The sequence below is a fragment of the Platichthys flesus genome, chromosome 11, assembly GCF_949316205.1.
Source record: "Platichthys flesus chromosome 11, fPlaFle2.1, whole genome shotgun sequence".
In the NCBI taxonomy this organism is placed as follows: Eukaryota; Metazoa; Chordata; class Actinopteri; order Pleuronectiformes; family Pleuronectidae; genus Platichthys; species Platichthys flesus.
Genome location: NC_084955.1, coordinates 17,611,850 through 17,623,956, shown reverse-complemented (window position 1 = coordinate 17,623,956; position 12,107 = coordinate 17,611,850). Strand labels below are relative to the sequence as shown.

General features: G+C 43.4%; 2 protein-coding genes across 2 annotated transcripts; one reads left to right on the top strand and one right to left on the bottom strand.

Annotated features, from left to right (window-relative positions):
• Positions 1-209: 209 nt before the first annotated feature.
• si:ch211-149k23.9 (germ cell-specific gene 1-like protein) lies at positions 210-5,794 on the top strand. Its single transcript, XM_062400024.1, has 6 exons — positions 210-1,343; positions 3,595-3,777; positions 3,911-3,958; positions 4,226-4,378; positions 4,532-4,643; positions 4,744-5,794. Exons 1-6 carry the CDS (start codon positions 1,148-1,150, stop codon positions 5,114-5,116), a joined length of 1,065 nt encoding a protein of 354 aa, XP_062256008.1. The 5' UTR covers positions 210-1,147; the 3' UTR covers positions 5,117-5,794.
• Positions 5,795-6,201: 407 nt separating this feature from the next.
• Positions 6,202-9,964, bottom strand: rcvrn2 (recoverin 2). The gene is made up of 4 exons (XM_062400071.1): positions 9,889-9,964; positions 9,215-9,762; positions 7,278-7,389; positions 6,202-6,756 (listed from the first exon to the last, which is right to left on the bottom strand). Exons 2-4 carry the CDS (start codon positions 9,593-9,595, stop codon positions 6,668-6,670), a joined length of 582 nt encoding a protein of 193 aa, XP_062256055.1. The 5' UTR covers positions 9,596-9,762; positions 9,889-9,964; the 3' UTR covers positions 6,202-6,667.
• Positions 9,965-12,107: the final 2,143 nt, after the last annotated feature.

Below are 12,107 nucleotides of genomic sequence, written 5' to 3'. Positions count from 1 at the left end.
GAGAAAGAGACAATAGACATGGTCGGAGTGAACTTCACACTAAAATACACCTAACACAAACAGATTAAAGCAGATTATCTGGGATTTACTTGCAAAAATTTCATTTAGATCTGTGGCTAATCCATAATTTCATCAAAAAAAGTAATCTCCTGTTTTTGCCCCCCTCTCTTGTCTCACGCGCAGGGTCCAGCGGTGGAGCTGGTAATGAGTCGCAGGGTCACGCCCGAGTGTGCAAATCAGGGCGCAGGAAGCCATTAGCCCCGGCACGTTACTTATTCTTCCATGACCCCCTCCTTGTAGGCAAGTGGAGAACCCATGTGACCTCAGTCCGTGTAATGACTCGCACGGACATTCAACAAAATTAAATCTCACCATATGGGCCCCTTGCTGTTTGTCCTCGTGTGCTCCATTCAACCTCTTAATTGCACTCCCTTATTAGATAATGAATCAGTTTAAAGGATGCCCTCTGTCTCCACTTCAGGTGCAAAACTTTTAATCCTAAACGTCCGTATTTTTAAATTACATCCTGCTTATTCGGTACAATCCCACTGATTAAACACATGCACACAAAAGGCTCTGCATGTGTTGAGTTCACCGGCTGCACTGGTCACCTCGCTCATCCCAGGGATCAATAGCAGGATGTCACATTGAAGCTGTCGGCTGTCATGTCCTTGCATCCCACTCCTCTCTCCTACCGTGAACCTTCGTCTACCTAAATCCTCTCATGTTCATTTTTTGTCTTCCATCTGTCCTCCCCCACGTGTATCAACTTCAGAGCATCTTATCCTGCTCCCCCTTCCCCTCCCTCCCCTCCCTCCTCCTTGTCCTCTCTCTTAGTCGTTCACTGTTTCTCTCTGTCAGCTTTATTTTGTTATCTCCTCTCTGTGCTGTTATGTCACGTTTATCTTTGCTTTCCATTCAAACCTGGCAGCTCGTCACCTCTTGAAACCTCCACAAAGCATCTGTCCTTCCCTCCTGGCTCAATCTGTGACTGTTTTCATACCCTCTGTCCTGTTTGACTTATCTCCACGTGCCCTCTCCCCCTCCTGCTCTCTCTCTCTCTCTCTTTGCCTTACTTTCTCCCCACCCCAGCCACCCTCCCATCCTCCCACCCTCTCTCTCTTTCTCAAACCATCCCCCCGTGGCCATGCTGGAGCGGATGTCCCGTCGCGCCCGCTCCCTGCTCTCCCTGACCTTGACCACTCTGGCTCTGGCCCTGTCCATCCTGGCTCTGTGCACCTCCTACTGGTGTGAGGGCACTCACAAGGTGGTCAAGCCCCTCTGCCTGTCGCCTGTCAAAATGAAGAACTGTGGTCAGAACAACAGCGAGCCTTACACCACAGGTACTCAACCGTCACACTCTCACCTCTGCACATCAGAAAGACTTTTCTGCAACTTTATTGTGCTAATTTTGAGCGAAATCTTCAAGGAAAAGTGTGACAAAAATCTATTTGTATTTTGCCACTCAATAGATTTTATAACCTCAACAAGTTGATAGTAGCATTGAATGTTAAAGTACTCCATTACATAGAAAAGTATATACTATACAATGTATATTATTTTTGAAATATGCACAATGTGACAATGTATCAGCATGCAGGACTGGAATGTTGTATCCGATTGAGATTGAGATCATTTAACTATTTAACTTGCTCTCGTGTTTTCCAAACTGATAAATCTGCATAGTTACTCCAGTACTGTAGCTGTTCAGGACATTTTGTGAAGTAATAGAGCAGTATTAGTATTTAAATACTCAAGCAAAGTTACAATACTTTAATACCGTTCTTTATTACTTGATTAAATGTGGTTCTTTATGTTCTCCACTGGTGAACAGGAGCATCGGCAACATAGAGATTTGAATTTTCCAAAAGGAAAAATGTCCTTCCTGTCGGCTCCGAACAAGTGGATACAGCTACAGCGTTCAGGACCTAACTAAAGTCAAATTAGATGAATGATGAGCCAGGACGTTTCCTGGTGATTCATCCCAAATTCTGTAGTAACACGTCCACACATTACTCTCAACATTCACTTCGTGGATTCATCCTCTACCTTAGTCAGCAGTCATGTGATTTCTTTCCTGGCATTAAAATAGTCAACAACAGGTTTCCACTTGTTCAGAGAGATACTTTCAGCAGGTTCATTGTTGTGGTGTCGCCAGAAGATGTTTTAAGCACAAAAACTTTAATTATTTATAGTCACCTCAACACACAAGCACAGACATGCATGGGGAAAATGGAATAATATAGATGTGTCTTTTATGATTGAAGTCGTCATATCTTAAGTTAAGGGGTCACTCCTTTTTCCAGGCTGTCAGTGGACTCACTGCGTTCATCAACAAACTCAATCTACATGAAGTGACTCACTGCTTCATGTAGATTGAGTTGTTCACACACCATTAACACTGAGTAACCATGACTCTTGTTGACACCTCATAGCTGTCATGGGCCGACATGTTTGTGCCTGAGTTAAATATTTTCTGTAGAATTCAAGCTGCAGGTTGTTTGTTTGACTGGATGTGTGTGTGCCTGCATGTGCGTGTGTGTGTACAGTAGTTTGTGTGTATTCTGTATTATGTTGTGTGTATGATTGTTTAGTTATTTGTGAGTATATCACGGGTCGTTATATCATGTGCTCCTTCCTGTGGTTAATTCTAACAAAATTTTGGCCTTGACTCTTGATCCCAAAGTGTTAAATTCAGGATCTTTGCGTAACAACCAATACCTAAAACCTAATCTGGCCTGGATCAACTGACAGGCGTCTCTCCCCTCAAAACCTGATTGTGCTTGGTTTGGATGTTTTTAATCTCTTTTTACCCAAAAGAGGAACTGAATTTAATTATGGCTTAGCATTAATCTGTGGGGTGTGAGGGTGGCTTCTAAGGGGTTTACACTACCTGCTCCCTAAGCTTACTCTGAATAAAGGAACCAACGTTGATCAAAACATTTTGTACTTTGTGCACTTTAAAAAAATCTAGCTTCACCAATGCTATTGGAGGAATAAGGTTAATCTTCTAAACCTGGTTTACGATAACACACGTGGTTGTGCAGCCTGGAGAGCTGCAGGTGATTCTAAAACACAGAGGCATGTTACTTTTAAGGTCAGGGTGTGATTAGATGTGTTTTGCTCCCTCCATCGTCTCCTTATCATCCTGCATGCGAAGTGTGTTTTAAGTCAGTTAATTGTCGTTCTGATTTATGAGGGCATTTAATTTTTGATGAAGAAATAGGTCACCAAACCTGTTTAGGTATTTGTGAAGTTAAGATTAAGGCAGCATACAACTCTGTGTTTGTGTATCTGCATGTCTGCACATGCATATCTTGTATGTGTGTGTTTGTTTGGTGTTTGCATGGTTTTGTGCGGTATCCTCCGATATTCTAAGGAAAGACTGGAGATGTTTGGAGAATTTAGATTTCCCATCAGTGTGGGTTTAGCTGTGTTTGTCTTTATGCGGTATGTCTAAAGAGATGGTGTCCAGCCCTCGGCCCAGTGCATTCTGGGTCATAAGCCTCCAACTGCATCATCTGTAACAAATATAAACAGTTACAAAAACTTCTTCAAATGTTCCTCTGTGTGATTTTGTTGTTGTCACAACAGAGAGCCCCACTCAGAATCCCTTCAACCGCACAATGTCTCCAGCCAGGAGAGACGAGCTGGCCAAGATCAAGCAGAGGCAGCTGGCCAACGCAGTGCACTACATCTGGGAGACGGGTGAAGACAAGTTTGCTTTCCGTTACTTCCACACTGGCTTCTGGGAAAGCTGTGAGAAGCACAACGACGGTGAGTCCATGAAGCAGACGGCCAGTCACTTACCTGAGGCTGGTCACAATATTAGAAAAGCTTTAATTACTTTAATTGAATTTGTTTGAATGTTTTCCATCGCCGTCTTTAAATGTATGAATGTTTTTGGCAGGGGAAAAATGTCGCAGCTTTATTGAGTTAACTCCAGGAGAAACCCAAGGTGAGTCATGGCTCAGTCAGCACTTTTATCACCCTGTAAATATGGTATTTAAATAGTTTTTCTTATGCCACAGTACTATTAAAGATTTATAAGAGGATGTGTGTGTGTGTGTGTGTGTGTGTGTGTGTGTGTGTGTGTGTGTGTGTGTGTGTGTGTGTGTGTGTGTGTGTGTGTGTGTGTGTGTGTGTGTGTGTGTGTGTGTGTGTGTGTGTGTGTGTGTGTGTGTGTGTGTGTGTGTGTGTGTGTGTGTGTTTGCACATGCTGCAGGTGTGCTCTGGCTGTCGGTCATTTCAGAGTTCACCTACATCGGCCTGCTGGGGATGGGCTTCTTACTGATGTGGCTGGAGGTCTTGTGCTCTCATAAAGAGATGCACTCGCTCAAAATCAATGCCTATGCAGCGATCTGCACTGTGCTGTCAGGTGAAACTCAGTGTAACCCCTTCATTTCTCACTATTTTATCATTTCAGTATCAGCCCCTCCTAAATATATTTTTTACAGTAATCCTGGATCTATTTTATTGTAATCTACAGTTTTCTTCTGTCTGTTATTTGGTGGATTCACCTCCCATTCAGGTCTTCTTGGGATGGTTGCCCACATGATGTTCACCACAGTATTTCAGATGACTGTCATTGTGGGCCCCAAAGACTGGAGGCCTCAGTCCTGGGACTACGGCTGGTCATTTGCGTAGGTGTCTGGCCAGTATTGCTAATTGATCTGATTGGATTAGTACCCATGTATGTGTTTCTCCTCTCTCCTCACTGCTCTATTCATCCTCTGTTCCTAGGCTTGCCTGGGTGTCCTTCAGCTGCTGTATGGGGGCGGCCGTGGTCACCCTCAACTCCTACACAAAGACCATCATCGAGCTCCGTCGCAAACAGAGGCTACGACTGGATGAGGCGAGAGCCGCCACTCACGCTCCAGCCTATGACGAGGTTGTCTCAGGGGGCGGCCTCTACTCGGTCAGCGGCCTGTTGCAGTGTCCGGACGGCATGATCGACGTGGCCTGGGCCCAGAACGGCGGCGTTGTTGGAATGGGAAACGGGGACGTGCCGACGCTGGTTTTGGTGGGAGGCTGTGGACCAGAGGGGTGCGAAGACTGTGAGAGAGAGATGGACGAGATGGACGTGGTCGTGGACCGAGTTGATTCACCTTGTTAGGGAAGCGGTTACTTTCTTCTACTGAAAGGGGCTGAAAAACTGAAAAAGGAAAACACTGTTGCTGTGCAGGGATCAGTGCAAACAGATGCTTTTCCTTTCGGCCACTTTGACTTTCAGTGAACATACAAACAAACCAGACTTGAAGAATCAACACGTAAAGACGTATGAGTCACGCTAACATGCAAGCCTGCACATCTTCTGGGTATTCGTCAGTGCCTCCTGGTGGGAAAGAGCATCTGTTCTTTATATGTACCTGCATAGAAATGTTTCTTATTTTATTCTTTAACATGCAAAATGTCAGGATGGTTCATCGATGATCATTTAATTACATAAACTTGATGGATGTTTTTCTTTTTCCATTGACACAGGACAGAGCAGCCTATCCTTTACCAGTAAACATACGATATACTGTATTCTCATTAATCTGAGTGTCACACTCATTATGTCTTCTCTCTCTACGACAAACTTTGGACCGATACGCACATTTGGATTCGTCGCATGGACACCAGAAGCTGCGACAAACGCAGCCTCTCTGCAGTTGGACCCATAAGACAGACCCATAGAGATAGAAAGATTACAGAGATTTTGAAAAGTCTGCTCTCTGATGTTGAACAGAAGATTATGTGTAGAGCAGTAATCCCGAGTTGGATGGAGAGGAGGAGGAGGAGGAGGAGGAGGAGGAGGAACAGAGTGAAGGGAGATGGGAGGCATGTGAAGGGATGGAGGGGGGTGGAGGGGGAGGGGAGCAGGTTGCGGGGGGGTCAGAAAGGAAGTTGGAGAGAAACGCAGGCCAGCTCGCCCGCCGCCGGCAATCCACCGGAACATCCTGCTCTCAGGGAAACAAGTGCACATTACTTTGCATGTTTCTCTTTAAATGATACAGGAGACACTTTTTTCTTTTTTTAATCAAATAAATGTACCTCCATAGACTTTGAATGTCTCTAGGTCTGCACATTCGGGATGATGACAACAGCAAAATTAAGACTTTTTTGTCGACCATCACGATTTGTATTCCATGTTTCTAGGTCAAAGAAGAATTCATTGTTTTCTGGGAGCGATAAATAAATTGATTTTCCAACCACAGATGTATGAGAAAACCTTTAATTTATTGAATAGTGAATAGAGTAGAACACTTGTGAGCTACCACCTGCACTGAGACACGCTGTAAAAAAAGCTGAAACAAGCTAACAATCTTATATCTCGTTAACAATTGGTTTCCCCAGATATATAGTCTGCATTAATATAGTCACCAGAGTTATTCCTCTTTCTTGTCTGTACACTTTGCGAAAACCCTACGGCATCATTCTTCCTCTATAGGCCTCTATTTAATATAAATACATTGACAAACATTAATAAAACAGTTTCACATCATGCACGGGGAAAGTTTGTTGCAACCAAAACACTGCAGAAGGGAGTATTTACACAGAGGAGTTGAGTGGGTTGAAGAGGATGGAAATGTATGAGGCTTTTTCGTTTGAGGAATGTTTCAAAATTATGGAAAAGAGCCTACGAAGAGAAATAAGACGAGGGGACGGAGAAGGATTTGGACTTTTACTGTTTGAGCGGTTCATAGTGGATGAGACGCATCGCATTCTCGTTTTCAATCACTCCTTTTATGAACTCCCCCTCAGCCAGTCGCTCTGCGGAGAACAAAAGAAAGAACAGGAAGATGTTATCGTCGGAAGTAGATCTACAGCAAAAGAGTGAGGGGTAAACATGAGGTTGAATAACGACTGTTTATCTAAGCTAAGAAATCTGGTCTTATCTTGTGTGTGCTTGTGTGCGTGTGTGTGTATGTGTGTGTGTGTGAGACAGTAGCATGCAATGCAGTGGAGTCGCTTAAGGTTTCATGGTCCACGGCCGGTATACGTACATTATAAATCTTGCATTACACAAGTGATGCTGTAACTGGGGATGTGCCCGCAGGTGGATTTATTACTTGTATTACTGTTAAGCCAAACAGCAGATTGTAAAATGTAATCTTCGCTGCAGGGGGACAGCTGCTGAGGAAAGGTAGTGGGAGCTTACACAGATTTTATCTCTCTAATATAAGTGGTGAGCACACGGTGGCCCTGTCACACACTGTGGTGGCATAATGTATATGCAGTGCATGATGTTTCCATGTGTGGGTCCCCCCCCTCCCTCCGCCATCCCCCCGTACCGTTGTCTTTCTTTTCAAAATAAGCCCACAGCTTGTCGGCTCTCTTCTCGGGTGTGTTCTCATCCTCCGGTAGCTGGCTCTGCTCCTCCTTGGGGATCAGCTTAAATATAGCCTGGGAGGGGGGGTTAGGGATAAGATGGGTCATAAGGTTGCATTATTTCTCTCGCACAAATAATGTATGGAAGCCCAACAGGCCACATCAAACAAACGTGTCCAGCAGAACAAGGGAGAAAGCCAGGCGCTTCCATTAAGTTGATAAGTGCCTTGTGTTTATTGATCTATGTGACAATTTACAGGAAAAAGCTACAAGTCAGAATTTCTTTCCTTACGACTAAACTGTGATATTCTGTGAAATTTGGCTGCATACGACCAAGTAGTCTCCGATTGAGTCTGCGTCACTACAATCAGCCGACAGCAGGAAGCATCACGGCCCGTGTTTCATCTGTTCAGAGATGGTTAATATGCCGTGGGCCACTTAGAATCCAGCAGATTGTAAATGACTGTGCACTTTAGGTTCAGGCCTTTAAGTGTGTGTCCCACTTAGAGAGGAAGAATTTAGCTCCAACATTTAAGACACCTAGATTAACATGGATTAGTGCCAAGACTCAGGCCACAGGCCAAGATGTCATCTCTTTTCTCTCTGGGCTCTCCCTCCATCTTGGCCCTCGGATCACGCGGTTCAGCGCGAACTGTGAGCGCATAAACAACCAGGCTGTGAGGTGGTAGTAATGAAAATAGAACAAAGTGTGAAACGGCTGCTGACCCTCAAATGAAGTGCACCTCACCCTGTTTGTACCCTTGTCTGGCCTACTAATGTAGTATAATATAAAAACTGTAATAAATGTGGCTATTTCTGCCTTTCTCACTTATATTTCCTAATTTTCCATCTATTTAACAGATTTCTAAAGTGTGCTGTAGTGCATGTGCGAGTTCCTCTTCATGTGGCTGATGTGTGTGTTCTGCCTCTGGAGTGTTTTGCAGGTTAAAATCAATCTAAGTTTGTAAACTTCTCGCAGGGCTTTGCAAAGCAGCTATTTTGCGCGGTGGTTGTAAAGATGGTGCCAGTTGGCCAGGAATGAAATCCCATTACAATGCCAGCTGGATTCTTAACTGATCCCTCTAAACCTCTTACAATTCAATATCATTCGTCTTAAAACAGTAAATAAGGAAACCTCCCTCCAACTGAATTGTGTTTGTATAAACAGTAATAGCCAGCAATTATTCCACAGGTCACAAGTGAGAGCCTGGTGAATAAAAGACTAATGGATTAGACTCAGGGATGATGAGACTCTCTGAAGTTTAACAGTAGCCTTGCTTAAGGGTGGGACTGCCTATATTGTCTGAGTGCTAAACCTGTAATCACAGAGATTAACAGGAGGCTCAAATAGACTGGATAATTGAACAGGCAATCAGGACTGGGTCTCCAAGGGACGTGGAAAAATAACAGGAAAACCTTGGAATATAATGCACGATCAACAAAAGCACGACAAAACGCAGAGTTGATGAAACGCAGAGTTAAACCAAATCCACACTGATAAAGACAGTAGTGGAACCGTGCAGCTTTAAAATATGGCATTAGGTTTTTGTGCTATATCAGATTTAACTTCCACTGGAGATTTGACGATTTAGAATTTAAACCCTTCCCTGGCGACTTTGGCTTAGACTTTGGATGGAGTTTGTTTTAATGACGAAATCACTATTACGGAACAAAATATATTTTCAGTTTCGAGCACTTTCAAGTGAATCCGCAGCTGTCTCGGATAGAAACCGAGAGAATAATGAAAATCCACAATGGGATATGCTGATCTGTCAGAAAAGGGAAAATGAACAATACAAAAATCACGATGTAGAAACAGTGGATGAGTAAACTGCTTTGTGTCAAACAAAAACCAAGCCACTTCTTTTTGAAACACCACCTCGTGCAGAATCCCTCTCACCTGGCAGATCTCTGTCACCTCCGTCTTGTTGATGTATCCGTTCTTGTCCACGTCGAACAGCGAGAAGGCCCACTCCAGCTTTCGGGTGGTCTTCCCAGTGGAGGTCATGTGCAGGGCGATGATGTACTCCTTGAAATCCAAGGTGCCGTCATCGTTGGTGTCGAAGGAGCGGAACACATGCCGGGCGTAGCTCTTGGAGTCGCTGTCGGGGAAGAAGCGGATGTAGATCTGCTCGAACTCCTCCGGTGTGATGCGGCCGGTCGGGCACTGCTTCTGAAAGTTCTCGTACCACTGGGAGATCTCATGTTCGGTGAATTTGGTGGTGAGCTTGAGGTCCTCCAGGATCTCCTTTGATAATGCGCTACTGATGCTATTCCCCATTGTAGTTGATCTTGTAAATCAGTTCTGTGAAACTCCCTGGCAAGTATTTGCCACTCAAGCTCTTCAGGAGGTTTCCTGTCTGGTGCCACCTGACTGTCTCCTCGGTCCGAGCAGATTCTCCTTGACTTGACTTCTGCTTCTGAGCCCAAACAGCAGTCGGCAAACAACTGAGAAAGAAAATAAGATTTAGAAATGGGAAACAATCAACTGAAGAAAACAGGAAATAGTTCAAACTGCTCAGTATGTGGACAAGCAACATGGACAGGAAGATCCAAAACCTAAAGAAATGGTACCTGTGTGGACGATGGCAGGAGACCTGAGTGTCTGACTTGACAGTAAGACGGTGAGAGATAAGGAGGGCAGGGGCAGCGCACTCCTACTGTGGACGACTGGGTTAATTCTGTTAATGCCGGATTTAAGGTGGCTGAGCATTTGACTGAAATGAACCTCAAGATCCTAATTTATTTTGCAGGTCTGAAAGCCTGGAATGATCTACAGTATATGGATGTGCTTGTGGTAATTTATAGATATATAATCGTTAATGTAATTTATTAAAAATAAACACAGTTTTCTGCACTTTTTGGGAATTTTTTCCCCCAGGAATTTAATAATCTTTTCTCAATATACAATGTGAATCATTAAAAGCAGTTCAAGGCTCTTCTGTGTCTTTTCTCATCACACCTTTGTGAAATCGAAAGTATTTGATTTGCACACATGGTGAAACATTTACACGATGGTTTAATGAGTTACCAGCAGATTAGCAGACTTTGCTCAGGAAGAATCTACGGACACAACCTCAAGTGGATTTTTCAAATCTAGCTTTAGGCTACTTCGGCAGTGTGTCTGCTATTTCAGTGGTGGCCTTTCAAAGGGTTTAGTTGACCACTGACATCTAATTCCAGGCTACCATCTGCCCAGGCTGTTTAACTCCCTCTCCCGCCCACTTCTACCTGCAATCCCACCTATGCCCCTCACATCATCATCATCATTGCCGGCAGCCTGCTCTGTTTATGACCTCCTTCCTGTCCCACGTGAGCTTGTCCTCCTTTGACTGACCCCTCTGTCAACCGTCTGGATTTTTCCATCATCACTGAGTTATATTGTTGACTGTAGAGGGTGGGGCTATAAACATTTTCATATCAGTCGACATTGATAATTATGATAAATTATTAGTCTTATAAGTTGAAAGACTTGATGATTGCACAATGCACACAGAACAATATAGAAATATATATTGGATTTTTCTGATATTGTTATGGATGAAATATTATACTGATTTGATCTTATCGTATTTCTTATATTTTATTTTATTTTAATAATTTTTTATTTTACTTTCATAATTGTATTCTATTTGTATTACTTGCACTATAGTGTATTACGTTTTCACTGTCCTTTGGTTGTACCAATCGACCTTTAAAGCACTTTGGTCAACCAAGTGTTTTTTTAAATGTGTTATATAAAATAACATTGACATTGAGATTGATATTGTTTTAGAGCCCAGTCCCAGTAGACTCTTCTCATCTCTTCTCTTTTTTTCTCTCCTAAACTTAACTCCTCTACACGACATTGTGTCTCATGTACTACAGGTGTCCAACACAAACATGCACACTGATTATTTCACTGTCATTTTCACTGGTACAAACTTGTGCACCAGGACTCTTCTACCTCAGTCCCACTCCTTTAGACATTATATTTTATTGTCAGCTGCCATCCCCCTACATCAGAGATAACTGTTTTCAGCACATCAGACTCACCTCATGATTCTCTGATTAAACAGTTTACCTCATCAGTCTGTTTTCTTTGTCTGTGCATTAATTAGCATGAAAGTATCTTGATCGTCCCTGCAGACTGTTGTTTCAGACTAACCGAGGAGGGCAGTGGGGAATTGATGAGCTCATGTGATACCTATTTCCACAAAAGAGTGTTTATCAAGCAACAGAAAAGACAGAAGCATTGCTTTGCTATGATTATCATTTCTGCCTTATTTTGCAGCAGGATTTTCTTGGCTCCATAAATATGCTCGCTGAGTCCATCTATTGGATTACCCTTGCTCCGCCCACTCCCACCCAATCCAACCCTTAGCCAATTATCATCATCTTCATCCTGTGAGTGCCCCGGCCAATAGAATTACCCCCCCGGCTCTCCACAAAACAATCCCTGACATCTGACCTGTACCCTCGGCTGGACTAAGTGCTGGAGCTGGAAAGTACAAGGATTTGAAATGTTTTTCTACTTGTTGAGAAGGTGAGGGCTTGTGTAATGTGGATGTTGCACAATGGTGACATATTGAAAGCGACATAGATTTAATCAAGCAATATCAATAATGTCTCTGATATCTGTGTCACTGCTTTGCGACAATAAATAGGATTCATATACATACATTTAGCAGGCAGTTAGATATAATACACATTACAAATTGTGCAGTTACTTGTTTATCAATATAGTAGAAGTCACATGTCTATAAATATCTGCAATTAGGCCAGTGACACCCTGCTGGCAACATCCCAGTTGG